Below are 26713 nucleotides of genomic sequence, written 5' to 3' on the forward strand. Positions count from 1 at the left end.
AACATCACGATCAGCGTCATGTCATCGGTTATCGCAGCGCCTTATCGGAGGCTGTCAGCTGACATGTATCTGCCCTAAGCAGATCACCCAGAAGGGGAAGGTCGCTGTGCCAATAGAGGCTAGCCGTATGCGGGATAGTGCGGTGACCCACCCACAAACTCGTTTTTCTTCAACTCGAAGCAATTTTCTTTTCGAACTTCTTCCAGTACGACAGCATTCGCCAACCGCCCACCTCGCGAACTCAACGGACCGTCGCAATGGCCTCTACTGCTACGTATGATACCCTTTAGCGGATACCCTTTCGGCTGCTTCGCTTTATGAGCTTGTAAGGGTTGAAGTTATAGTCGTCCTTCTCGCTGGAGATGCTGCGATCAGAAACGGTCGCTGGGCACCAGCTCGATTTTTCCCGTGACCTGTCTCCCTTCATGAACTTGCGCCTCAGTAATATGAGCACGAGATGATGGATGGGTTTCACAACGGTCTGGGGTATTGAGGTTGAAAGCCATAGCTGCCTTCTCCTTGAAAGAAATTGTTGCGAGCTGCGTTTCCATCCTCTGAGTAGACCCGAAATGGTTTGACAAGGATGGGACGAACGGCGTCAACACTGTTTTCCTGAGCGTTATGTTCGGGGCCTTGTCGGATGAGAATCACATGGTTGTCGCTGCCATCGCTGTGTTGTGAACTGATGCTGAAAATGCATCACTAGTAGCAACGTTCCACTATCGGCTGGCAGGCCCTTCATGTCTCACTGATTAAATATATGTCGTCGAGTGCTTCTTTATTTCTTGCCTTCAGTTGAGAATGCCGCGCTATAGCTGCAGTTCTTACACTCGGCGAATATATGCATATTTTGCATGGACAGACTAAACTGACCTTAACAGCACCGTCCCCACTCAGGACCATGTCCTCGTCCCCGAGACTCTCCTGAAGAAGCGCAAGAGCCAGGAGCAGGCTCGCGCTGTCGCCCGTGAGGAGGCCGAGAAGAAGAAGGCCGTGAGTATTCATCTTTTTATTTTCCTTTCCTTTTCACATAAGCGGGTGATGATAGCAACCACTACGCGACTAGACCATCGGTCGATGCTGTCGCTTCTGTTAACCATCTTTCGGGGCTGACGTTACACACTACCACTATCTTTATTATGAATAACTGGGTAGAATTCTCGCTAATGGAGAATGTATAGGCCAACAAGGAGAAGCGTGCCACCATCTTCAAGCGCGCCGAGTCCTACGTCAAGGAGTACCGCGATGCTGAGCGTGAGAAGATCCGCCTTGGCCGCGTTGCTCGCAAGGAGGGTAACTTCTACGTTGCCGATGAGCCCAAGCTTGTCTTCGTTATCCGTATCAAGGGGTGAGTTTTTTGTGGCTTGTCCATAGTTGTATATCAAGCGACTAACTGTTGGAACAGTATCAACAAGATCTCTCCCCAGCCCCGCAAGATCCTGCAGCTCCTCCGTCTGCTCCAGATCAACAACGGCACCTTCGTTCGCCTTACCAAGGCTACCCAGGAGATGCTGACCATCATCAACCCCTACATTGCCTACGGTTACCCCAACCTCAAGAGCATCCGTGAGCTCATCTACAAGCGTGGTTACGGAAAGGTCAACAAGCAGCGTGTTGCCATCTCCGACAACCAGATCATCGAGGAGAACCTCGGCAAGTACGGCATTGTCTGCGTTGAGGATCTGATCCACGAGATCTACACCGTTGGCCCCAACTTCAAGCAGGCCAACAACTTCCTCTGGCCCTTCAAGCTCTCCAACCCCACTGGTGGCTTCCACAAGCGCAAGTTCAAGCACTTCATCGAGGGTGGTGACTACGGTAACCGTGAGGAGAACATCAACGCCCTCATTCGCCAGATGAACTAGATTCGCCTACACTGGGCGATTGGTGTTCGTACTGGGACATGGACTTTGACGGCATGATGGTCTGAATTAGTACAAAAATGAAAAGCTTGACGCACTCTATAGCTTGATACCCTAAACGTTTTGATTTCTTTTTGGTAATCTTCATGTCCAGTTAACCTTGTAGAGTTTTCAAACCTTGTACCTTCATTAACCACATTTACTTTCCCACCCCATCCCCGCCATAGAAACAGCAACGATGTTTCGAAGAGTTTTCTCACTTAGCGACAAGGATTGCACATCCATGAGCATCGGGATATATACACTTGGAATCTTTCGGGAACCAACATGAAGTGACATGTTAAAAGTGAACTCCGTATACCCTCCTGTCTTTCCGAGTCGAATGTTGCACGACCTTTGTTTTACATCCAATCTATTCAATCCAAGTCTCAACGTAACTACATTTAAACTCCGGGGTCCTCAATAACCCCTAAAAGTATAACATCCAAACCTAATGAACATCAACCCGACTCAACCTCAAAATGCTGTCTCCCCAACTCCGCCGTCTCAATAGTTAGTCAATTCCTCCACAAGTAAAGAGGTAAGAACCCCCCCCCCCCCAAAAGTAGCCAATATATACCAAATAGCCCGCAACGCCTCTTCGTACACTCTACAGATAGCATCCCTCAGCGACAGAGGGACATCCACAGTCCTAAGACGAGGACTGAACCCGACCGCCTCATTCGCATTCCGCAACAAGGCCACCTCCCCCGGCAGCGACCCGACTGACGCAATCAAGCTTGGAAATACACTACTGAAGGTAGTCGCCCCGACAGCGAGCCCGATGAGCGTACCAAACAGCCGAAACGAGACTAAGACGCCCACAGCCAGACCCTAGTCTTCTGCCGTCGGCGCACTCGCCTGCATTGGGATAGGCGGGACCGTGAAGATAGTCCCGATGCCGGGTACCCGCGATGACTTGGACGCTGGCTGTCATGGCGAGGGGGGAGGTACTATCCCCGAGAGCGAAGAGGCCGACACCCACGCGCGAGGAAGATCCACTCTGTCCAGACTTCCCAGCGGTAGTGTCGGAAGTAGTCGACTGTCCAGGCTGCGATGCCTGTGAAGGCCATGAGGACGCAGCAGAAGGGGAGGATGGAGATGGCTGATTCCAGCGGTGTCTCGAGGTGTACGGTTTGGAAGAATAACGGGAGGTAGGTTAGGAGTGTGTAGAGCACCATGCCGTGGATGAAGCTTCCAATGAGAGCCATTTGGGCCGTTTGTGAACGGAAGATCCGGTAAGGGAAGATGGGCTCTGCTGGACGGGCTTCGTAGAGCGTGAAGATGAGTAGAGTCATTGCCCCGATCACCAGGGGGAGGATGGTTCGCCATGAGCCCCATGGGTACATGTTTCCAGCCCAGCTTAGCGGTAGTGCGAACAGAGTGCTTCCAGTTAGGAAGAGTAGCATGCCTATCCAGTCCATGCGGGCGAGTTTCGTTCTTATACAATGAAAGTAGATAAGTAACTTGAGTACTTTATCTTTTTTCTTAGTTCGGAAAATGTTCATATTTAACCAGAGTACCGATTTTCGTATATGCTCAGGATTAAAAATGCAGACTAAAACTAAAACTCTCTAAGGTATTTACTAAATAACCTGAAGTTCATCTGGGAGTAACTAAAGCTGCGGGAATATATGTACTAAGAAGTGAATAAATGGTCTAGAGGGTATATGGAGTACTACTTATGTACTGCTCTCACAAAAGTGGGGACATCTGAATTGGATAACAGAATCTCACTCGCAGCAAAACATTCGACTTATGCACAGATGACCCGAGATAGAACATGAACACTCATGAAAAGGGTTCAGTATGCAAATAGACCTCAGCGCCGCCTCTCAACGCCCGCTTTTGCGCCTCAGCAGCCGCATTCCGAACGTCATGTAGCATGGATGCAGGACCGCACGCGAAGATAGCGATCCTGTGGCCACTTATTGTTGACGTAGCTGTATTGATTATCTGAGGGAGATTAGGCCGAGGACCATGTAGAACTGTGCTCACGTGCTGGTCTGTTGCTGCAGCATCACTTTCTTTCTCCGACAAGGCAGGCTCAACCTCATCGATGATGTCGTTGGATGGCTCTTTGGCTCCTGGTGCAGACACTGGTGTTTGGCCATGCTCCAAAGAGGTGTCATGAATGGATACAGATATTCTTTTGGCTGGTATGTCGTACATGGAGACCCTATCCTCAATCTCCTCCCTGTACCACTTGGCTACGTCGGTATTCCGTGTGGCGAAAACGACTTGGATATCTCGTTGTTGGAGATCGGGTATATTCCCATACACTCTAAGAGCTTCTTCGACGATAGCTAGAGAAAACCCACCGCCGGAGCCACCCGCGATGACAAGAACAGTATCGAATTCGGCGGGAGCAGCAGTATCAGATATCCCGCCATAAGGCCCTTCTAAAAACACGGTCTGGGAGAATACGGGGCTTTTAGCGGCTATCTTTGCCAGGCGTGCCGTGATGCCGTGGTGGGGCTTGATGTAGAACACGATCTCAGATGCCTTGCCGACCTTGTCCGGATCATGCGATAGAGAGCAGATGGTGAACGGGTGCGCTGTTAGGCAGTGCAAGCCTAGCTGTGGGTTTACGAATCGAATGAAGACGTGCTGGCCTGGCCTCCAGGACATAATTGTCGGGATTCTGATGCGTACAAAGCCGCAAGGGAGGAGGTCAATTGTAGCTGAGTGACGGCCGTTGATGAGATGCGTGCGGGTCCATGCTGCAAAAAGACTGAAGAGATATATTGCGCCTCCGGCAACAAAATAGTCCCTACAGTGGTTAGCGGGCTGTATGTTTTCGGATATAGAAGAGCTTACCAAGAAGTAAGGCGGAAATCACAGTGAAGGAAGAAAAAGAGAAGGAAGAGCAGTGCAACTAGGAAGTGTGTTGCCTTGAAAAATTCATAATACCGGTTTCTATATTTAATTAGTGATGTTCGACGCTTGATAGGTGTGAACTTACCGAATAGATGGCAAGGACATGAATGTGAGATACGCCTGTGGAATTAAGGCCGCAACTCCCGTCCAGTAGACCACGCTGGTGTTCCATTTCTCGACCATCTGCCCTTTCCAGATATTGAAGACTATGAACGGAAAGGTATGTATTAAAGCCAGGACAAACATGGCATAACTGGTCCAATAGTGGTAGACCTAACCCGTTAGCCATACTATATAGTCCTAGCCTTTGTTAACATACCTGAAGCTTTTCATGAGACACTCCAGTCAATGCTGATATAAGATTGGCTTTGGCACCGAGAGCCCTGCGCTGGTTAGCATCGGATATTGGGCAAGGGCTCAGGTACCCACAGCACAAAAGGCAGCAATCCCAACGCCATCCATCCAGTTCGAGTTGCGATAGGCGGACTATTTCCATAAGACACTGTTCCATCTTTAGAGTTGGGCCAGTAGTACGGTTTAGGCCCGAGTGTCATGGCTTATCTGCATCAGCAATATGAAAACCATTGAGCGAACTGGGTGTACCAACCAAAGAAAAAGACTGTGCCTACAATACCCAGAAGAATAACACCCAACGAAGGAGAGCAATATCGAACTGAAGGTAGTTCATACCCTTTGTATGCGAGGTATCGCCCAATGGCCGTTGTTTTGCGCCATATGCCGCTTCGTTTTGCTCGTACCGGTGCATACTTCGAGAGAAAATGAACGATTGTAAAGAACCCGATAGTCGCACAAAGAAAATATACTGTGTTTAATGAATAAACGTGGTCTGCTTCGTACCTGCAACGGGTCCAATCATCAGCAGGACATTTCGAATGTTGGCCTAGAAAGGAAAAATACCAGTATCTCCAGTACCCTGACCGATAGGCACATTGCTCTGGTGTCATTTTGCATGTATCGGCCCTGGACGAGTGGAACATGACCGGCATATCCAGCCATGGCAGGCCGCCGCTGGACTTTTCATCCATGGACATCATCGTGAAGGTTGCACACCACGAATCTCATAAGTATGAGAGACCAGGTTTGTTTGTACCGATAGTTATTCAGATGCCTGCACCAACGAGGGAGGACTTCGTCAACAGATTTCTCGCTTTTTTAAAGCGTTCCAATCAAGGAAAAGATGGGCAATAGAGTGCCGGAAAAATGTCAGATAAAAATCTTCAAGATGAGCTGTATCGGAGACGTGTCAGATGGTAAGTTCCTCCACCCTCTAAACTCACTTTAGCACCAGCATGATTGCACCATCAACCCTAGACTGGGGATGTGTCACCGACGCATGCATTTACAATCCTCATCGCAACTGCCCGCAGCCATGTTAGGGTTGCAACATTCCTGAGCTGCTGATTGGCCGGAAGAGGCTGGGGATGCTCGCAATTGAGCAAATTTCTGGATTTAGCGTCGTGGTGTGTGTCCCTGCCCAGATTTACATGCCGATCAAGTCAATTAAATCTCACGCACAGATACGCATGCAATTCTTTGAGTGAGCACATTTGCGTTGGATTCAATTGCCTAATATTTGTGTTTGCAATTTTGAGAGAACTCTAATGTCACATCATATTCGATTTCAGACGAACCCTATACGGAACTACAACTCGAGAGTAAAAGACACGGGTTTCAAGAAGTCAATTTATGCAATCATCGTAATCGTCGTGGAATTGAAAGCCTCATAACATGCCAAAGAAAAAGATGGAGGGCAAACAATAGGAGAACGAGAAAAAAAAAAGAGACATCTTTTATCCGAACATATCAATTTAAATCCATGCCCCTTCAAGCTTAGCGTTGTGGTTAATTTGTTGATACCGACAGTTCCGTCGTGGTTGCCGTTGGATATGGGCTCTTCTCCACCGACTCAACTCCACTGCGACCCCATAACCCGTGGTCTTTCAGAGCTTGGTATCCTCCCCGAAGGCTGTCAGCCTCGATCCCCTTGGCCCGCAGCACACTGGTGGCCACTCGGGCTGTGTCTCCATTGTAGCAGATCACCAATACGTGGTGGGACTCCAGCTTCGTGATTACGCTCGGATCCTTGAACATTGCTTCTAATTCCAGCCACTGTGCCTCTAGTACACCGGGGTCCGAGAACGGCTTTGCTGTATGAGAGTCGAGACTCTGCAAGGGAATATTGACCGAGCCGGGAAGATGCCACGAAGCAAAGTCTGCCGTGGTTCTCAAGTCTAGGACGCCGCACAGGGGCCTCAGCTTGATGTCACTTAGCAAACATTCCGACAAAACGCTGGGGGTATTGTAAAAATGCGTGAAAAGAACTACTGGGCTTCGCTCCCAGCTCTCGTCGTATCGATATAGATCAACTTTGGTAAGTCCCTGGCGGTGAATTAGTAAATGAGACAGTGAGACTCAGTGAATTTGAACTCACTTCATTTTGAATGGGGTGGAACTTGTGAGCGCCCAATTTTTGGAAATACTCCCCAATGTATTGATATGGCAGGTCACAACATAAGAAGACACAATGAATGGAACCGTCAGGTCCTGCAAGGTCGGACAAGGTACCAGCTGCCTTGCGCTTTTCCAACATCTGAAAGAGACCTTGCAGGTTGAATCCAGATGAAGGGCCACAGACAATGCCTTCACGACAAAGGTCCAGCGACAATGAAAATGAGTCCGACGAAGTGACTTCCTCAATAACATCGACGGCTGCTTTCCAGGGGAACTCCACGGGTTTCATCAGGGCGAACGACCTTGGGCCGGGAACACGATCGCCAGGGGCTGTGCACACTCCCAGACGGAGCACTGATGGCTTCGCTTCCTTGAAGTATGTGCCCAATCCGGTCATTGTTCCGGATGTTCCCATGCCTGCACAAAGAACATTTATTTCAGGGAGTTGTTTGTAGATCTGGGGCCCCGTCCAGCGGATGTGTGATTTCCAGTTGTTGTCGTTCTCGTATTGGTTTGGGTTGAGGACGCTGTCTGAATCGATTGCCCTCCTTCGGGCACTCTGGATACCGCCTCGCTCGTCATACGGTTCGGGTTGGGAGGGACCACCAAAAAGAGTGATATTCAGCCCAAAAAATTGCATCAGCTGGAGCTTGGCCTCGCTTGTTTTATTGCTCAGGAATGCACGCGTGTCTTGAATGCCATGCATGACTCTGGCAATCATAGACATGGAGATCACCGTGGATCCCGAACTGTACTCGATAATAGTATTTGTTTTGCCGGGTGTCACACTTGTCTCGAGCATGTTCATGGCTACATTATTAGCGCATGTCTGTTGAGTATTCTGTATATGGTGTAATATACGTACCTGGCATTGCCTTGACATTGTTTGCTGGGTGCATCGTCATCATTTTGGCATAAATTCGTACCCCATCCTGATAATAAGGATTCAGATGTTCGGGAAGTTCAACTAGAGGTAGTGGAGGTTGACAATCTGGATCAAAGTACTTCTTGAGGGAGTCACGCCCGAAGTATACATTGCGTTCGTTGAGATTGGTCATCTTACTTGAATGGATGATACCAAAAATGAAAGGAATGTCGGCCAGTGGATCTATAACGCAGAAGAAAATGCAAGGAGGGACAACCTCTAAGTTATACTCCTGCAGAATGCATAAACCCCTCCTTGACGAAATCTCTTGCATTTGGCTTTAGCAAACCAGACTGCTACGACATCAAGGGTTACGACCCACCCGCATGGCGTTATTTTTCTCGATCTAGAAACATAATATTACTTTTGAGGAAATGACTGACCTGGAAAGGCGGCTTACGACAATGAAGATCGTATCCGCTTGGTCTGAAACGTGGATATTGGCTGGATAATGCATCAGCCGATGCTGGATGGCATTATGGAGTCACATACATTGGGTAGGAAATAGTATGCAACCCGTACATATGGAAGAGAATTCTTTCCCCCAGGGTGCGAGGACAAGACAAGATCTACATGGCCATTAAACTCAATGCCTCCCAAAATTGCTTCGTTACCAGTCATTGTAATACTCATCACTACCAGTCCATTAGCTCGAGGCTGGTGAAGACCAATCCAGGGGCAGAAGTCACTCACAAGGTCCCCTGGCCGGGGTGCGACAGACATACAAAAAGCACGCAGGTCCTCACAATCTGCAAGCTTGCTATCAGGTTCTGGACTTGTTGTTTTCTTGGCGAAAGGCCTGTGTGAGTACCTTGATGAGTCCTTTTGAGCAAGTTGTGGAACACTCGCGCTGATCATTTCCTTAGCCCTAACCGACTAGCGGCAGCGTTTCATTTTTGCCCTTCTCAATCCCGTCAACGGAGCTGAAATTGATGATTCGTCATTTTTATAATCATGGACTACTTTATTTTGCTGCAAAGCGATCTTCACTATTTACATCTGAGGTCCCGCTCGCTTAGAATTGCCCAGAATATGGCTCCGATTTAGGATGGCCGTATTCTTCGTCGTTTAAAGGCATGTGCCGGTTCTCGTCACTATACCTCACTTCCCCCGCCCGATAGCTTCGAAATACTTCTGAGCACCATGTCAGGAGGAGTACTCAATTCAGACAAGCCCCCAAGCTCGTCAGACTCCTCGGGGACGGCTGTTGTAGAGACCGATGGGGAGACGAAGACACCCCATGTCTTTAATGAACAGACAAATTATGTGCCGAAAAGCACAATTATAACGGTACGTATACTAGTAACCACAATAAGCGCTATCTTCAGCTGACAATGCTGTCAGATATTCTTAGCATGCTCGACAGTCGACCTCATAGCATTGATGGACCAGACCACTCTGGCGTCCAGTTTGTCAATCATTGGAAATGCCTTGGATGCCAGTGATAAAGCCTCTTGGATATCTGGAGGATACTTTGTGTAAGTGATCAACTAATATGTGTTACCTTTGCGGGATGCTAACAACAAGTAGCACCTCGACCTGTTTCCAACTCATATATGGCCGCCTTTCAGACATATGGTCTCGCAAACTCGTCCTGTTCGTCGGACTTGGCATCTTTTTCATCGGCTCACTGGCGGCATCGCTTTCGCAGACAGCCACGCAGCTTATAGTCTTTCGTGCTTTTACTGGTGTAGGTGGTGGTGGGTTGATGACTGTGGCTCAGATGATTGTTAGCGACGTGGTTCCGCTCCGTGAAAGGGGCAAATACCAGGGAATCCTGGGTGCAGTAGTAGCAATCGCCAATGGAATTGGTCCTGTAATTGGCGGTGCATTATCCTCCATCAACGAGGATTCATGGAGATGGATCTTCCGACTGAATCTCCCCCTCACAGCAATCACAACCCTCTGCGTGCTGTTCTTCATGCCTCTACGGAAGGTAACAGGGGACTGGAAGATGAAGCTCAAGGCAATTGATTTCGTCGGTGCATTTCTCGCATTAGGCAGTACAGCTGTCCTCCTTTTGGGTTTAACGTGGGGTGGTGGTGAATACCCTTGGGCTTCGGCCCATGTCATAGCCACGATTGTGGTAGGTTTTGCCGTGGCCGTTGGGTTCGTACTCTGGCAGTGGAAAGGAGCAACATACCCGCTCGTACCGATGCATATATTCAAATCTCGGATTGTGAATGGTGCGTGTCTGACTATGTTTATTAACGGGTGGAACTTCCTCGTCCAGGTTTACTATATCCCAACCTTCTATCAGCTGGTTTTCGGGTATTCGACTGTGAAAGCTGGCGCGATGCTTTTGCCTGTAACATTGATGCAGAGTATGTCTCTTTCATATTCCTTATCTGGAAAGTTTCAACTGATGAAGATACCAGCTGTTAGTAGTACCGTTTCTGGCCTTGTTGTACACTGGGTAGGCCGTTATAGGGAGTGTATTCTCTTCGGTTGGATGATCTGGGCCATTGGACTGGGCTTGTTCTCGACTCTGGATCAATCATCCGGCTTGGGGAAACAGATTGGTTATGGCCTCTTGACTGGTGCTGGGGTGGGAAATACATTGCAACCGTAAGTTCTGGATATGAGCAATGTGCACCGGATACTGACCTGCCCCAGCGCCCTGATCGCCGTCCAAGCAGGAGTTGAACGGAAAGATATGGCAGTCGTGACCTCATTTCGAAAGTACGCTTACCACAATCCCACATCAATTAACTAAATTGCTGGAAGATAAAACAGGCTAACAAACACAGTTTCGTAAGGAACCTTGGTGGCACACTCGGTCTCGCCATCGCCGGAACCATCATGTACGTACCGACGACCTGACTTAGACAACGGAACACCAGCTAACGCTTGATTTGCGAATAGAAACAACCTAATCACAAGCTCGATCTCCTCGCTGGGCCTCACGCAGTCTGAAACCCGCTCTTTCCTGTCGAGCCCGCAAAACTACCTCTCCAAACTGCCCCAAGAAGAAGCAGAACATGCCCGCTCCCTATTGATTCCGGCTTACCGAAAGGGGTTCCGGATTATATTTCTGATCGGCGCCGCATTGGCTGCTTTTGCGTTCGTTTTGGCTTTTTGGCTGATGCCCCAGGTGAGTTTGAATCGGGCGGACGATGAGAAGTTGAAGGAGGAGGGGAGGAAGAGGGTTAAGGGGGAGAGAAGCAGTGATGAGGAGGTAGTTGGCGAGGAGAGAAGATCATAGACCGAGTAACTGGTTTGGAGATCTTTTCTTTCCTCACTTAGATTTCATTCTGTCATAGACTTGAAATAGACATTTCGATCTACTGCATTACATGTCTAAATAGATACTTTTGTCTTAACGAACTTCGCCTTTCCCCTCCAGTGCAACTCAACCCCAGATAGGTTCGTTAAATCCAAGTCGTCGGGATTTTGCAATTTAACCGTCCATTGACTAAAAGGTGTTGGTACAGCATGTTCTTCTGTTGGGAACCTAGCACAGACAACCGTATCACCTATTTCACCCGATTCTGTGATCTCATAAGAAAATCGCACTTGTCTTGCCGGGCCTGTAAAATGGTAAATCTTGCTTCCCTGGATATTCGCATAAATGCCTGATGTCATAATGTCAATGTCAACCTGTGCGACTCCATTGTTAATGGCCTCTGATCGGGGAACGACGCCTTGCAAGAATATCTCCAGGCCTTCCAGGCGGAAATGTGAGCCATTGTTGAATACACTGGCAAAGCTGTTCTTGTCAGCTGTGTCGATACTTGGTACAAGGGTGAAACTGGCACTGTGGCTTTCGCCCTGCAGGCCCTGGATCATTAAGTCGCCATAGTTGGCAGGTAGCTATTCCGCACGATCAGTCAGTTTGACAGACACTGATAGAATGTGGATATCTTATCTAACCTCGCTTGAAGAGGTGTGATACTCAAACGCTTCATGTTGTTAGTTTCTAGATGCAAACAGATAGTAAATAAAAAACGTACGTTGAGAATCTGTGGCGTATCTTTCGTCTACTGATCGAACTTCGCAGTCGAGAGTGAGAAGATCAGCTTTGAAATCAGCGATAGATTTCTGCGAGTCAAGTACAACCGCACTATCCGCCAGAGACCGGTATTTGTACGCCCAAACCAGTTTCTGCATTTGCATCACAAGGCTGGTTCGAGCGGCCAGGACGCGACTGAAGAATCTGGCTTTAGCCAGGTCATACTGTTCCTTCTCGTTGTTATATTGGTTCAGTTGGTTCTCTAAAGAAGCAATGTCTTGGTTACAGGTAATGACCTCCATCGCAGCATGAACATACTCATGGCCAGCCCTCACAGCCTCTAGCTGAGCTTGGACCAAGGCCTTGCCATTAACAGCTTGTTTCCGGAGAGCCAGTCGATATGCAGGAGCTCCTAGGATATTTTGATTGACTGCATATTCTAGCTGTTGATCGGAATCAAGGGTCCATTTATCCCACGCAGAAAGTGTTATGATAGTTCGGGCATAGGTATCTTCATCCCTAGTCTCTGTCACCTCACCATAAGATGAAATTTTAGCATTAGGGTTCGATTCAAGCTCCTTGATTGCTGCAGCAAGGTGTACCGTGCTGGGGTACATGCGTTCAAGGGCTTGTATGCATTTACCAAGCGCCTTAAATGTTGATGATGTGATTATTTTGCCTGTTTGATCGGATCGCTTTTCTAATTGTATCATATCGTCAATTGTGCTTTTGATATTCTTTGCAGCATCACCGGTACAAGATTCAAATCCTGAGGTAATAGTAAGCGCGTTGCTAAATTCTGTATCTTCTCAGTCCGTACACACTATCCAAGGTCGATTAAAAGAATGTGTATGTGTGTGAGACTTACTGATAATTGCACTCAAGATTTCAAACGCCGTCATGAGCCCTGTTTTCCTATACCATGTCGTAAGGCCACCTTGAAATGTGGCTTCAGCATCGCCAAGTTGCCTGTTATCAGCGTTCAACTGCTCTTGGCAACGAGCCACCACCGTGCAAGCATTCTGATATTTATCCCAGGCCACTTTTCTTAGAGTTATATCTTTGTTCAACTGAGTTTGCGCATGCTGAAGCAACGCCTCCCAGGCCAGTTTCAAACCATCCACATTGCATTTATTATCCTGAAAGCGCTGATATTGTTCCTCGAATGTTGTAACCGCGTCAAGCGCATCGCGTACGGTGGACATATACTGGTCAATCTTCAGTGCAGGAGAGATATCCTGCCCCATCATCGCCTGGGCTACCAGCTGTTGCCCCAGTGCCACTGCCTGAGTATTGATCTGGGCATAGAAATTTAACGCTAAATCAAAGGTCACTGAAGCAACATACGAGCAGATGGAAGTGGCAATGGAGGGGTTCCTCCAAAGCAGAACTAGGGCAATGAGTAACTGCGTCTCGAGACTCGATTGCAAATCCTCATCCACCGCTCGCATGTAAACGTCTTGATACTCGAGATCGATGTGATCGGGGAAGACGATCATTTTCACTCCCACATTTCCCGTTGATGGACCTAGCTCTAGGAGTAGGGGTTCCTGATCACCTACAGACACTGACAATGGCTGGTCGAGGATGGAAGCGTAGATATAAATCCAGCAAATTGTATCAGGAATGACCTTCAGATGGGTGGGTGTGTCCGCTGTGAGAACCCTTGCAATAATTTGCATTGATCCGTAGGCTTCTGGAGAGATGGTAACTTCTGGCTGTTTGAATGCGAACACATCTGTATAAGCATACCATAGCTGGGATGGTGGTTGCACAATCCTCGATTCATCCCGATAGATATCCCGCTCAATGATACTGTTCTATGGATCGTTAATTTCCCGACTCAAGTAAGAATATATTTTACTTGCCTGGGCGGCTTTTCGTTCCTGTCTCAACGGAATGGATGTGATGATCTCACTCTGTGCATACTTGAGCCACTCAGCTGGAGTTTTGGGCTCGGGAGGAATGGTGCTCATTTTTATGAATGGTGGTATCAGAATAACATGGCCAGAGGGACGTATTTCCTTTAAGAATCGATTCCCAAAAAAGAGCAACACATCATCAAGGAAATATGTTTAATCTAGAAGACTCAATGAGTCATAATAAGGAGTATAATATACTGATCCCATGAGAATAAATGGTGTTGTGGAAAGAATAATATTATCATAAAATAAATTGGTACCCCGCTCCGCCACAATTTCTCCACCGCAGTCAAAAACTAGCTTCTAATAATGCTTTTTTCCTTCCCTCAGCTCTGCCATATTTTCTCTATCTCCTCCGCTGCCGTTCCCAAGAATCTGTCCCTCAGTTCCCTCATCTCCTCTGTTCTTGCCATATGGTCCCAATAATGGGGAACCCCTTCTACAACTTCACAGTCAACATTCTTTCCCAGCTGTTTCAGTCGACGAAATGCTTCTTTCTCCTCGCTCAAGAGGTAGTCAAGGCCCGCAAGTTTGAATGATATAATAGGGGGTAATGCCTCTTTGAGCGCATCCTCAGGCGCAAGTCCGGGAGAGAGGTACATAAAGCCTTTGTCTGGCTTTTGTTCTAGTTTCCAAAAGAAAGCCTCATCGAAAACAGATCCGATAAGTTTCGATGATGATGGTGGCTTTCTTTTCAATGCTAAAAATGCTGGATTGGATTGAGCACGCTCAGCACGGCTCTTGGTCATATCCATGACTGGATAAAACGCCATTAATCCTTTGACAGTTCCCATGTGTGCATTATCAACCCGGAGGGTTTTATCCTTCATCCTCTTCCATAGCATGAGAAGTGAAGCGAAGGCAAGATGGCCACCGGCACTTGAGCCGGAGAGAACCGTTCGATGCTTGTCAATCTGGAAAGAGGCTGCGTTGCGCCAGATATAAAGCAGTGCGTCTAAACAATCTTCGATGGCGACTGGATATGGACTCTCAGGTGCTAGACGGTAATTGACGCTTGCAACGACAGCACCGCGAGATGTCAACTCAGCAATGAAACGTTCATCGTCGCGAGCATGCCCAACGCAATAACCTCCGCCATGAGAGTTCACAACGATTGGGTACCCATTTTCCTTAGAATTGTTGCGGTCATAGCCGGGTGGGAAATAGAAAAACACATCGAATGATCCTTTGAAAGCGGAAAGTCTCGACGGGATGTTCACTTTCAAACTTGGGCCAGGTGGTCGCAAGGGGCCGCCTCTTCGATCAAGCCAAGCGAATAGGCGAGTTAGGAGGCGTAGAACATATACTTTTAGATAGAACAATAGACTCATCTTGATCATACACTTACTTGATTCAGTGTTGAGATACGTCTTGCAAAGCTACCATGTCTGGCCGACGTCCAGATGTACTCTATAAATACGCCTCGGTAAATGTGCAGTTGATGCATCATAAATGTATAATCCATTTCTCAGGAGTATATCCTAGCAACTATACTGTATGATAGAACGTCTGCTACTACATTCAAGTACGAAAAGTTGGGCTGACCCACCAGGTGGGGCGGAGTTGCGATTGCACCGAAGGCCGTTTGATATAGAAGTGCTTGGAGGGATTACTGTCTTGCTCTTCATCAATCTGTCCGAACCTAAGCCTCGGGAGTGTAAACCAGCTCAACCGAGGCTGATTAGTATTGTAGCATATCTAATAAATCTGTTATTCTAAGCGCACAAGACGTAGAAAGACATGGCTGGTTATCTCACGTATCTTGCTGGCCCATTAGTCAGAGATTTTCCGCATGCTCAACGGTGGGTTTAGTGCTCGTGAGGGTATCAAAACTGCCTTACAAGAGATGTTTGTAACCTGATAGATAGTGGTCGTCCTGCTGCCGTGGGCTTCGAATCCCCACGGCTGATTTTAGGTGGCAAATACTCGATCTGATGAAACAAAGCCTACATTGAACAAGGTAGCACCTCCGTCTTGGCCAAAATTATTTCAAATAGGAGCATTTCGAGGTACCAAGGCCGTGATTCTGCGGCAGGGGCAAAAATTTTACTGGTAGATATTATCAAATTTGGTATCTGTTCAGGTTTCTTTCCTGAGGTCCCTGATCCAGTTACTACATTCAGCTTCTATTGCAGCTAAGTCTCTATTGGCTGATATCATAGTATTCCGGCTGGATACAGGAATTTGACGTAAATTTGATTGAAAAATAATGATATAAAAGGCTTAGATAACAAGTAAGGAATAGGGCCTAGAATCAATAGCCTTAGTCCTTGAAATTTCTCTCTAGTCTAGACAACCCTTTTCGTCGGTTCTGGCCGCTTTTGGAGTAAGGACGAACCTGACCTCGAAAGTCAGCTCTTAGCTCCCAGGATCGGAATCTTCGAAAGAACAGAAGCTGTCACGTGTCGTATGGAAGAGAGCATATTCTTGCCAAAATCTAGTATCACAGGACCAAGAGTCATAGTATTCTCCGTGCGGGATGCGAGGAAACCCAAACTAAGAATGATGGGTAATATCGCCCAGTATATGCCAATCCGAAATTTTCTGGGGCTCCGTGTCTGGGAGTTGAATTAGCCCTTTTTCATCAATGGATTTCAGTAAAGTCACATTATCATACCCGGACATTCCAATGTGAGTTAATGGGGAATAGGCTCCGATACCAGAAATAGGCTTGGGACCACGGATATGCCATGGCGTTCCAGTTCTTATCATTCTGATACCACTGTGTATCTGATTAGCACGTTATATACCCACAAGCTTTGCAAACTGGAAGATAACTTACCGATTGGCAGCCAGCATTCCAGACTCGCTTTCTTAATGCATCTTGAACTCTGTCGGAATATTCGTCCTCCGCTACCTGCGTGAGCTCAACTGAGTCTGCCTTTTGTTCAAAGACTGGTTTCAGCACACGAAGCGCGTAATTGACAGAACTTTTGGCTGTTAGCATGGGGATAATACTGCTATTTCTTCTTAACTCACTTTTCTGCAGCCATCAGTGCTGAGGTATGACCAGTTCCTGCGTTCGGCCCAAATAACAGGAAGAAATTTGGGAAACCACTCATAGCAGAGCAGTTGTAAGCTTCAGGTCCGTCGTATCTCTTCCAGTGGTCAGTCAGACTCCCATTACGGCCCACGATGTCCATGAAGGGCGTAAATTGATTCGTTTTGAACCCGGTTGCTAAAACAATGACGTCGGCAGCAACAATTCCATCGGAAGTTTTCACACCTTCAGGAACAATCTCAAGGATTTTGGCTGTTGTGAGAGAAAGGTTTTCACTGTGGAGTGATTTGAGATATCCGTCATCGAAAATCCGTCGCTGGTGACATGAGTATCCATGCGTTTTGGTACCGATACCTTATGGAATTTAAACGTACCTTGCACCCTATCTCAAAATCTGGAATCAGAATGTCATGATATTTTGCCGGCGCTGTATCTTTCATGTACTTCTCGACCTCTCTCCTGCGCTTCTGTCTTAGTCGTGCGGCCTTATCTGTCATTGGAAACATTCGGAAGCTACTCTCCGCAAGGAGGAAAATATGCAGTCGATGAAGTTTCAATGAAAGAGGAATGTACTGAAAAATCCATTTCAGAATTTTCGGGTACGTGAAGTTGGTTGCTGGGAAGATCCAGTGTTGGGACCGGATGATCTGCGTCAAAGATTTGGTCCGCTTGACAATAGCAGGTACAATCTGCGCCGCAGTACCTAGAGAGTACAGAATGTTAGCTGACAGTCATTACAGGAATCGACACATTGCTCTCACATCCGTTCCCGACGACTACAACTCTTTTGCCCTCTAAACTGACGCTGTGATCCCACCGAGCTGAATGAATAATATCACCCTGAAAAGATGAAACCCCGGGGATTTCGCAAGGCCGAGGTTCAGCAAAGTGGCCTGTGGCGGAAAACAGTACCTGGCACTCATGTGTTGATTGTTCTCCAGTCTCGACATTGCGGAGGAAAAGAACCCATCGAGACGCATCATCCCGCCATACGCACCGTTTCACCTCCGTACGGAATGTCATTCTCTGTCTCAAACCGTATGTTGCGACGACACCATCCTGGTACGCTTTGATTTCTTGTTGCGAAGGCATCAACTTGGACCACTCAGCGTTGGGAGCAAATGAAAAGCTGTACAGAGCACTGGGAACGTCACACGCGCAGCCTGAAGGATTTATGAGTTTCATGTTAAGTGTACTATAGTCACTCTTACTTACCTGGATACGTGTTGATATGCCATGTTCCACCACAGTCTGTCTGCCGCTCAAAGAAGCGAATATCTTCCACACCGTACCATCTTTTCAGTGTTGCACCTAACGCGATCGCACTTGCCCCTGCCCCAATGCAAGCAACTTGGCTGTAAGAAGGGAGTTCATGGGTTGGATTTGAGCTTGAGTTTGACATTTTTGCGAAATAAATTATACAAAATTCGGTGGATTTAGACGGTCATTGAGCTAAGCTTTCACACTTTATAGATGTAAGTACCAACCAAGTATTTGGCTTCTAGAGGCACAATGCCTCGGTCATAGGCAATCGAGTCCATCATATTATCACGTAATACAGGGAATGGCCCACTGGCACTGTAATCCGTGAATTGAGCTAAAGCAAGCGCGCTGAGATAAATACTCCGTCTGTTTGTCTTCCCCGGATAGATTGATGGGCCGGGTCTCGCAAACCTAACTCGATTTGGCTAGCCTGGTTTAGGGTCGCTGATCTCCATCTAAGTTAAGTCCTTAACCGGGTCACAGTTGAATGGGGTTCAAAAAAATCTCGGCGGTGCTCAAAATTCTGCCACCGCCCCTACCACTATCTTTGAATTCCGTTCAAGTTTTTCCGTGTATAGGCTCAACGGGGGTTAAACTTATATTTTTGAATCCTATTTAATATAAAGTTTTGGTAAATAAAACTATATTATATTAATTTTATATACTATATATATTAAATAGTAAAGGATATATTATTTATTTTTATTTATTAAATTTTATAAAATTTTAAATTGGGTAAAAAATAGTCTAAACGGGGCTTAAAAATATACTATGCATAGATTGAATGGGGCTTAAAAATCTACTATGTATATGTTGAATGGGGTTCAAAATTTCTGGGATTCTGCCATTGTCTTTTGAACCCCGTTCAACTGTGTGCCCGTCCTTAACCTGATTATTCTTACATACATGGCTGGGGCACTCCGGAGTTTCGCTCACTCCTCGTCGTGCTTCCCCCCTTCTTCGGGCCTTGACCCTCGTTGAGTTATAGCTGACAATGATTATCAACGCATAGGATGACTGGGACAGGAAGTGCAGAGATGCAAGCACGACGACCCTGGTTCTAGACATGAAGTCCCACCCCACCAAGTAGGTCCACTGCTCACTCTTCCATGGTCGGTTTAAACTATTCTCTTCATAGACCAGCGAATGCGGACGTGCGACCATGAACCCGCAAAATATGGCTGCAGAGATCAAGTACTGGCTGTAAAACCTAAAATAGAACCTGTGTTACATTCCTGTTGTCCTGCACCTTGATGTTTCTCATCATCAAAACCCAGCCAATGGACAGACCCATCACAGCGGTTCCGGCAATTATCATGTTCCGTTGGCTGAACGCATACGCGTTTTGAATGGCGGTGCAAGTAGGCGAGCCCACGGGATAACTAAGCTGAACATCCAGCGACTCGTAAATACCCGCCCACTGATCCTTTGTTTCCGCCGGCAACAACTCGCGCAACTTCTTCGGAAGCGTGTTGGTCCAGTTGGCACCAGATACACTACTGCCCACAGCACCGCCCACATTGCCAAATACACTGAGCAGTGCCAACGTAGATGCATAGTCTTCATGTTTGGCAGCTGCCAGGACAGCAACTTGTTCAATCAAGATCATGGTGCCGCCACCGACGGCCAGGAAGATCTGGCACATGCACGTGTACCCGACACTGTGACCAGGGGCGCGGAAATAGATCATCAGGCCACTAGCTAACAGGTAGAGTGGAACGGCAAACATGAGCAGCCACTTGAACCGGCCAGTGACTTGGATGAGGTAGCCACAGCCAATAAGCCAGATGGGGTCCATCAAGTCGAAAATCGCGCTGATGTAACCCGCCTGGGTGAGGCTTGTGTTGAAGTCCACCTGTAGGAAAGAGGTAAAGTATCTAACCCAGCAGTAGTAGGAAACTTGATATGTGATATCCAACAGACAAGCGCCGATAACAGTCCGATTCGAGAGTAGCGAGAAACGAATAAGTGGTTTCGGTGCGCCCCAGCGCTCATAGGCAACGAATATAACAAGGACACAAAACCCGACTATCATCATGGCAATTATCTTAGCCGATTTCCACTCTCCTTTGGTGTTTCCGGCAATGTTGAAAGAGGTGAGGAAGAGGATCAATCCGCCGATCATCAAGAAGATACCGATGACTGTGAAGGTAGGTGAAGTATGTTAGTCTGGGTTATCCAATGCAGGCGAGAAAAAAGATACAAAAGCGTCTTACTGTCAAACTCGATGATATAGAACCATACACTCTGCCACCATGTCCGAGTGCTACGAGGCTTATACTGCAATCGACCGTCCTTACCTGCCTTTCGCTTGGCTAACTCCTATGTGTTGATCAAAGGAGAAGCAGCAATCGGAAGAATGATGCAGATGGTCCCGTATGCTCATCTCCAGTTAGTCTCGTGAAATTGGCTGGACATGGGGTGATCCGGCAAAAGCAGTAATGATATAGGGCGACGAGGTGAAGCCATATGCAATACCACGGTTGCGAAGTGAGGAAGTATCCGACGTAATCACATCAACGCTGAAAATCGTACCGGTAAAGCCAACCGTATAGAATGCCTTGGCGAAATGAGCTTCTCGCCATGAAGAAACTCAGTGAGGAAAGCCCGGGCTGAGAAGACGTACTTGCGCGGCACAATACGTTGTGATATTGTAACAGCCAGCCATCATAATAAGACCCATGATGGCAATCAAAATCATGATGGAGATTTCAGGAGTACGGTCCCACAGATTTGGAACCTTTGCAATTGGCATCACACATGCAGCACCCATCACACTGGTCACAACGCTGATGACTGTCAGCAGCGAGTATTCCGAGAAATCACTTGTGATATACGCCGAAAGGTTGGAGGTTAGGTTGTTGCTTAGGCCATTGACAAAGTATAGCATCCACATACTGCGAGTTACTTAGCAGGGGATAAGAGAGTACGGAGGCCACGAAGATTACTCACGAGGCATATGTTATGATGAGGGATTTCTTGGACCAGGAGACAGTCACTGCCTCAGCGACTCGAATACCGTCCTGTTGGTCCTGGTTCTCGGTGGCCGCTGCAGAGATGTCTGAGTCCAGCGGCATCGAATCCTCATTGACCCCGGGTAGAGGGAGCATTCTTAACGGTGGTCATTTTGACAGAGACTATCACAGATACTCAACAATCACAAATATCATGTTTGATGTGCGGGATCAAAACTGGGACATGAGACACTTATAACTCCGACATATAGCCGCTTGATGGCCTTCGTTCCGAGGTCTCCCCACTTTGGTCTGTGGAATTTTCATTCCGCGTTATTGCTATTTGAAAGAACACTCAGTAATGGAATTCGTCTTCCGGTCGATACTACTTTTGGCGTAGACCGGTGGGACTGTACCTCTGGATTGACTAATTATTTGAGGTTATAGGATCCACCAAAGATTAAATTACAACCGAATCTACAAACCAAGTTCCAACAAGCTTTCCGTACAAGCTTTTCAGATGGGCCTGGTGAAAAGATTGTGTATGAGCAGGGCCCAGAAACCCACCCCAAAGTTACCTTTACCCTTGGACATCGATCGACTCGAGCCATTCCACCTCCACATAGTTCTACTGGCTGAATTGCTCTTCTCTCCATCCGAGGAATACCCGATCAATGAAGTCTCTTAGTCTAGGAGCGTTATGATCAATCTAGGGACCGGCCTCTTAGCCAATCTCGGTATTCCTGCCGACAAGAAAACGGTTGCCTTGAATCCGGAACCGGTAACCAGATGCGGGTCGAGATAAGATCAAGGTGAAACATTGAGAAACAATTTGGTGCAGTCGGCTTGCAAGGGACATGGTTATTGAATGCACACATTCTACTAATATACTTCGAACTTAGTCCACCCACGGACCTATAAATGAATTGAAGGTATTCGCCATCAGCATATCGAGAAATTGTCTCAGATGATGTCTGAAGCATTTCTCTGAGTGCGATGTAGGAACCTGCGGCCGAGTAATAATACTCGACACTATAGTTGCCCACTGGGGCCGGAATCGGTAGGTTCCGCCAGCTTCAAGGACCCTGAGTCAAATGAGCTGTAGTTGTAAGAGGTCCAAAAGATTTTGAACAAGGCTCGAGTAGTTAGTTCCTTTTACCCAGTATTGATTTGAATTGCATAATTGGCCAGTGAGAAAAGCTAACATAACATGGTATACAGCCGAAAAGCCTCGTTAATCCGACACATTCTCCTGTGCAGGATATGTGGTGGCTTCAAAAAAAAAAAAAAAAAAAAAAGCGAAGTGGTTGCATAATTCCACGTTTCCACTATGTACGCTAGGCTCGACGGTTTTAGGGTCAATTATAGCTTGACAAGAGGCCCATGGTGGAGAGAAAAAGCGATTGATTGATTAGATCAATTGCTCCACTTAGTTGGCATGTTGACCGAGCTTGGCACTGAACCAGGTCACTTCATTTGCAATGAATCACCGAACATGGTTGCATGCGAAAGGCACACCCCATTACATGTTGGTACGTGTTACCTTTTTATATTTTTACACACTGGCAAGCGCAGAAAATCTGTGTCGTCTCGACTCTTGGCCTCTCAATCAAGCTAAGACATAGGTGTCGTAACATGGGCAGCAGTTCATGCCAAGCGGGATTGGGATCATATACACTGAGACTCCCCGTCCTAGAACGAGAACCGATACAAGAAAACAAATCATACCTGATTTAGAAAGGCTATCTCTGCCGTACCATGACAGGCTCGCTGCTCCCTTGGGTGGCCCGGTTCACAGATAACAAGAAGAGGCTGTCGAATAACTTACTAGACTCGCAGACCTAAAACGGATGAAAAGAAGGGTATTCGCTCTCCTCGCATTCCTTCACCTTCTGCAGAAACATACCCAACCCACCCATGAAGATATAGACAGACCGTGGCTTACCATCCACATTCACGCCATTGAAATACGATGCGGCTTTTCTAACCAGCGCCGCCTCGCTAATAGCATTGCACAACCCACCCCATGCAGCTTCCCCTTCATCTGTCGATTCAATTACGATCCTAGCTGGAGCTGACGAGGTACTCTGCTCCTTGCGATGCTCTTCCGCACGCGATATGGCCCCGGTAATGAACTCAACGTGGGCTTCAATGGCTGGGGGTACATTGGTCAGGGGAACCTGAGGCCCAACTATCATGAAAAGATTTGGGAATCCTGCTGTGGCAACGGCCATATTTGTGATGGGCCCGTCTTTCCAGTGTTCGCTCAATGGTTTCCCTTCGCGTCCGGCAATGTTAATTTTTCTGTAAGCCCCATCAAATGCGTTGAAACCCGTGGCGCAAATAATCACATCCAGCTTATGTACGGTTCCATCGGCCAGCTTGATCCCGTCGCGGGTAATCTCGAGCATGGGATTCTCCGCGATATCGACGACATCGACGTTCTCCCGATTAAATTGCTCATAGTAGCCATCAGCGCAGACCGGCCTGCGGGCGTAGAGTTCGCTCGGTGTTAACTTGCGGCGCTTCTCTGGATCCTGCACAATCTGGTGGATCTTTTTCTTCAGGAAATCACATGCCGTTTGGTTGGATGCTTCATTGAGAATAAGATCATTGAATGTACCCAGGAAGAATCGGAAGGCTCCTCCGTCGTCCCAGGCGGCTTGGTAGATCCGCTCGCGCTCCTCGTCCACGACACTCATCGCACTCGTCTTGGCCTCCTCGACACCCATTCCTCCAATCTCTTGTCTAATCTTTTGCCATATCTCGTCGTAGGCCTTGTTAATCACATCGCGCTCCTCCTGCGAGACAGGTCGTTTACCGGCAGGAACGATGTATTGGGGATGCCGTTGGAAACAGACTAAGGACTCGACATCCTGGGCAATTGTGACGATCACTTGCACACCGGATGATCCATTCCCAATCACTCCAACTCTCTTTCCTTTCAAGTCATACTGATCTGGCCACCGAGCAGTATGGTATAGACAGCCCTGGAACTGATCCCTCCCAGGGATGTTCGGCCAATTGGGCTCCGTGAGGATGCCGAGAGACGTGATGAGATAGCGAGTCGTGAAAGAACCTTGGCTAGATTCCACAGTCCACGTGCAGTCGTCTTCGTTCCAAATCGCGGAGACAACTTCCGTATGGAACTGCATGTGCCTGCGCAAGTCGTGGCGGTTCACAACATGTTCCAGATAGGCAAGAACCTCCTTTCTTTCCAGATAATTATAAGACCAGGGATATGATTGGAGGTCTTCCTTATCCCAGGAATAGCGATACAGATGAGAGGGGGTATCGCTTGTCGCGCCCGGATAGCGGTTCCAATACCATGTTCCTCCAAGCCCTGCGGCCCTTTCCACCAGCTTGACTGTCAGCCCGAGCTTGAGGAGGGAGTGTAGTTGGTAGATCCCTCCAAACCCGGCACCAACAACCAGTGCGTCGTGTAAGGGCGAGGACATGGTAACGAACTGACAACCACGGCGACTGAGTAGTTTATTACAAAGCTGTGCGTGTTCCCTCTAAGGCGTTGCAGCTTAAGTAAAGATTTTTCTCATGGAGTTGCCTCACGCTTCTAACCGGAGCATTGGGAATGTTTTTGAAATTGCTAACTATATGGCCGTGCGTCTGAAGCTTTTTATGATGATACTTAGATTTGGCCCCCATGCACTTCAGACGGAGCACCCAATAGTAGAGAGACATCAATCTTAGGCCCCGGATTCCGATGGATTGGCCCCACAACGCATCAGCTACCAGTAGTTTGTAGCTTTTCGCATGTGGGTATGGATCTCCATAATGAGAGCCTCATTGCAAATACGCCTAGTTGCTAGTAATACGAAGCTGGGCTGGAACATAGCCATAGTGAAGTCAGAAAACGCAAAGAATACTTCCGTCTGAGGCTGCAAAAATACATCGATATAATCTTTCCGCCACTCATCCTCATACCAGCAGGTGTAGAGAGCTTTGCAATATTCCCAATAATACGGATACCATCCGAACTTCTAAGGGACTACTGAGTAGAAACACCTTCCTCTTTCGCTCGTGGTAGTAGTCCCTTAGAAGTTCGGATAGGACAGTTTTCCCGCTGGCTGGTGTTCCGCGTACGTGGATAACATCTTTATCATCCACAGCGGCAGCAAGCTTTGATACTGTATCCCTGCGTAAACATCTCGTAGGGTCACTAGCAGTTAGCCCTGCTCACAAAAGTGTCAGCTCTAGATATGGCCTCTGAGGGGACCGGATCTCACACTTACGACCCATGACGTGCTGTCGCGTATGATCAGAGCTGCCAACAGATGCTAAGATTTCCGTCGGAGATGACTTGGAACCAAAATTCTGGTGTAGTGATAGGGTATGGTCACAGTCCTCACATGCCCCTTCAGGGAGTGATCCTGGTGTCACAGTAAAAATCCCTTGTGTACATGGACACGGGGTCATCAATTTGCCCGACTTGCACGTTGCTGTACACCGGCCAGCGGCCAACGTACGAGAGGTTGAAGTATGCTTGATGTCCGAGGGAGGACTCGAAGGAGAAGTGAAGAATCGAGAAGGTGAGGAGGAAATCATCCTTGCGATTTTTGACGGGGCGTAGGATGGATGGATGGATGGTACTGAGTAAAATAGGAGGCCGCCACCGATACACCGGCTAGGCAACCAGTACGACGTGAAGGCTCTCAAACAGGATCCGGTGTGGAAAGGCAATAGAGAGTAGAGATAGCACTTTGGAATTCACCCTTGAAACGAGAAAGGAGGACAGCCAGGGTATAGTGAGTCATGTCAAGAGAAAGAAGGTAATGAAGTTGCTCATCTCCTCGTAATACTTGGATGATAATGCGGCCTATCAGGTGGCTATCCCGAACGGGATAAAACCAAAACCCTCCCTATGCAACTGATCTTGATTGATAGTAGAATAAATACAAAGAGACTGGTGCTTCTCTCGTATGACTAATCTTTTACATTGTCCAGAACTTCGATTTTGTCCGCCGTACTCAGCGGCCATCCGAAGTCCAACTCTCGGCGTGGTCCGGAGCACGGAACAGAATTCCTATCGACATGGCTAGAGCTGACAAAGATTCCCTAGATTTTCTACTTCCCTCCATCTTCCATGATTTCGGTATGTTGATGCCAGGTTGCATATGCTGGTCAGAGTGGAGGGATGCTCTGGCCCCAGCACCTGCTTTTTGAGTCTCCATCAGCTCGCCTGCATCATTATATTTCCCATCACTACACAAACAAGGCTAAACGGACCCTCAACTTATTTTCTTCAGATCAATTTCTTAAATAGAAGAAGTCCATTTTCCAATGTATATTCTTGCTCATTTCGGCGAGCCAAGCCACGCAGAGTTTCTAACATATACTTAAATTTTTAGGCTTCTTCACGGCCCATCCCGGCCCGGGCCCAACCCGGCCCAAGCCCACGATGGGTTGGGCTTTGGGCCCCAAATAG

At 47.6% G+C, this 26713-nt stretch overlaps 11 protein-coding genes across 11 annotated transcripts; 2 read left to right on the top strand and 9 right to left on the bottom strand.

The window, feature by feature from the left end:
• The first annotated feature begins 218 nt into the window (after positions 1–218).
• BDV37DRAFT_253032 (60S ribosomal protein uL30) lies at positions 219–2291 on the top strand. Its single transcript, XM_032082518.1, has 4 exons — positions 219–274; positions 882–993; positions 1182–1348; positions 1406–2291. Exons 1-4 carry the CDS (start codon positions 258–260, stop codon positions 1863–1865), a joined length of 756 nt encoding a protein of 251 aa, XP_031939510.1. The 5' UTR covers positions 219–257; the 3' UTR covers positions 1866–2291.
• A 444-nt stretch (positions 2292–2735) lies between these two features.
• On the bottom strand, positions 2736–3325 carry BDV37DRAFT_285000 (uncharacterized protein; the record flags this gene model as incomplete). The annotated part of the gene is made up of 2 exons (XM_032087623.1): positions 2736–2827; positions 2887–3325. The coding sequence occupies 2 exons, from the start codon at positions 3323–3325 to the stop codon at positions 2736–2738; spliced, it is 531 nt and encodes a 176-aa protein (XP_031939511.1).
• Positions 3326–3692: 367 nt separating this feature from the next.
• On the bottom strand, positions 3693–5335 carry BDV37DRAFT_285001 (ferric reductase family protein; the record flags this gene model as incomplete). The annotated part of the gene is made up of 5 exons (XM_032087624.1): positions 3693–4674; positions 4722–4820; positions 4867–5054; positions 5101–5164; positions 5211–5335. 5 exons carry the CDS (start codon positions 5333–5335, stop codon positions 3693–3695), a joined length of 1458 nt encoding a protein of 485 aa, XP_031939512.1.
• Positions 5336–6644: 1309 nt separating this feature from the next.
• Positions 6645–8311, bottom strand: BDV37DRAFT_295586 (putative cysteine synthase B; the record flags this gene model as incomplete). Its single annotated transcript, XM_032089924.1, has 3 exons — positions 6645–7181; positions 7234–8063; positions 8119–8311. The coding sequence occupies 3 exons, from the start codon at positions 8309–8311 to the stop codon at positions 6645–6647; spliced, it is 1560 nt and encodes a 519-aa protein (XP_031939513.1).
• A 1010-nt stretch (positions 8312–9321) lies between these two features.
• BDV37DRAFT_285003 (putative MFS drug transporter) lies at positions 9322–11383 on the top strand (the record flags this gene model as incomplete). Its single annotated transcript, XM_032087625.1, has 7 exons — positions 9322–9468; positions 9523–9656; positions 9709–10502; positions 10557–10746; positions 10795–10860; positions 10929–10982; positions 11044–11383. The coding sequence occupies 7 exons, from the start codon at positions 9322–9324 to the stop codon at positions 11381–11383; spliced, it is 1725 nt and encodes a 574-aa protein (XP_031939514.1).
• Positions 11384–11478: 95 nt separating this feature from the next.
• Positions 11479–14106, bottom strand: BDV37DRAFT_273103 (uncharacterized protein; the record flags this gene model as incomplete). Its single annotated transcript, XM_032084997.1, has 5 exons — positions 11479–11991; positions 12052–12080; positions 12132–12922; positions 12953–13950; positions 13999–14106. 5 exons carry the CDS (start codon positions 14104–14106, stop codon positions 11479–11481), a joined length of 2439 nt encoding a protein of 812 aa, XP_031939515.1.
• Positions 14107–14304: 198 nt separating this feature from the next.
• BDV37DRAFT_295588 (Alpha/Beta hydrolase protein) lies at positions 14305–15383 on the bottom strand (the record flags this gene model as incomplete). Its single annotated transcript, XM_032089925.1, has 1 exon — positions 14305–15383. One exon carries the CDS (start codon positions 15381–15383, stop codon positions 14379–14381), a length of 1005 nt encoding a protein of 334 aa, XP_031939516.1. The 3' UTR covers positions 14305–14378.
• Positions 15384–16403: 1020 nt separating this feature from the next.
• On the bottom strand, positions 16404–18455 carry BDV37DRAFT_285006 (flavin-containing monooxygenase; the record flags this gene model as incomplete). The annotated part of the gene is made up of 7 exons (XM_032087626.1): positions 16404–16610; positions 16670–16774; positions 16835–16982; positions 17032–17369; positions 17428–17756; positions 17815–18216; positions 18269–18455. 7 exons carry the CDS (start codon positions 18453–18455, stop codon positions 16404–16406), a joined length of 1716 nt encoding a protein of 571 aa, XP_031939517.1.
• Positions 18456–19526: 1071 nt separating this feature from the next.
• On the bottom strand, positions 19527–21426 carry BDV37DRAFT_285007 (major facilitator superfamily domain-containing protein; the record flags this gene model as incomplete). Its single annotated transcript, XM_032087627.1, has 5 exons — positions 19527–20458; positions 20533–20638; positions 20733–20876; positions 20943–21213; positions 21269–21426. The coding sequence occupies 5 exons, from the start codon at positions 21424–21426 to the stop codon at positions 19527–19529; spliced, it is 1611 nt and encodes a 536-aa protein (XP_031939518.1).
• Positions 21427–23111: 1685 nt separating this feature from the next.
• On the bottom strand, positions 23112–24728 carry BDV37DRAFT_295592 (flavin-containing monooxygenase; the record flags this gene model as incomplete). Its single annotated transcript, XM_032089926.1, has 1 exon — positions 23112–24728. One exon carries the CDS (start codon positions 24726–24728, stop codon positions 23112–23114), a length of 1617 nt encoding a protein of 538 aa, XP_031939519.1.
• Positions 24729–25102: 374 nt separating this feature from the next.
• Positions 25103–26116, bottom strand: BDV37DRAFT_253040 (uncharacterized protein). The gene is made up of 2 exons (XM_032082519.1): positions 25521–26116; positions 25103–25460 (listed from the first exon to the last, which is right to left on the bottom strand). The coding sequence occupies exons 1-2, from the start codon at positions 25831–25833 to the stop codon at positions 25207–25209; spliced, it is 567 nt and encodes a 188-aa protein (XP_031939520.1). The 5' UTR covers positions 25834–26116; the 3' UTR covers positions 25103–25206.
• Between the last annotated feature and the right edge of the window lie 597 nt (positions 26117–26713).

The sequence above is a fragment of the Aspergillus pseudonomiae genome (assembly GCF_009193645.1).
Source record: "Aspergillus pseudonomiae strain CBS 119388 unplaced genomic scaffold BDV37scaffold_54, whole genome shotgun sequence".
NCBI classification, from domain to species: Eukaryota; Fungi; Ascomycota; class Eurotiomycetes; order Eurotiales; family Aspergillaceae; genus Aspergillus; species Aspergillus pseudonomiae.

What these genes read in the sequence shown, in the direction of transcription:
- BDV37DRAFT_253040 (XM_032082519.1), bottom strand. Translation starts at nt 25,833, where the DNA reads ATGATTTCCTCCTCACCTTCTCGATTCTTCACTTCTCCTTCGAGTCCT. An exon ending in GCGACAGCACGTCATGGGTC is followed by an intron (nt 25,461 to 25,520) that starts GTAAGTGTGAGA and finishes TTTTGTGAGCAG; the next exon opens with GGCTAACTGCTAGTGACCCT.
- BDV37DRAFT_253032 (XM_032082518.1), top strand. An exon ending in AGGCCGAGAAGAAGAAGGCC is followed by an intron (nt 994 to 1,181) that starts GTGAGTATTCAT and finishes GAGAATGTATAG; the next exon opens with GCCAACAAGGAGAAGCGTGC. An exon ending in TTCGTTATCCGTATCAAGGG is followed by an intron (nt 1,349 to 1,405) that starts GTGAGTTTTTTG and finishes CTGTTGGAACAG; the next exon opens with TATCAACAAGATCTCTCCCC.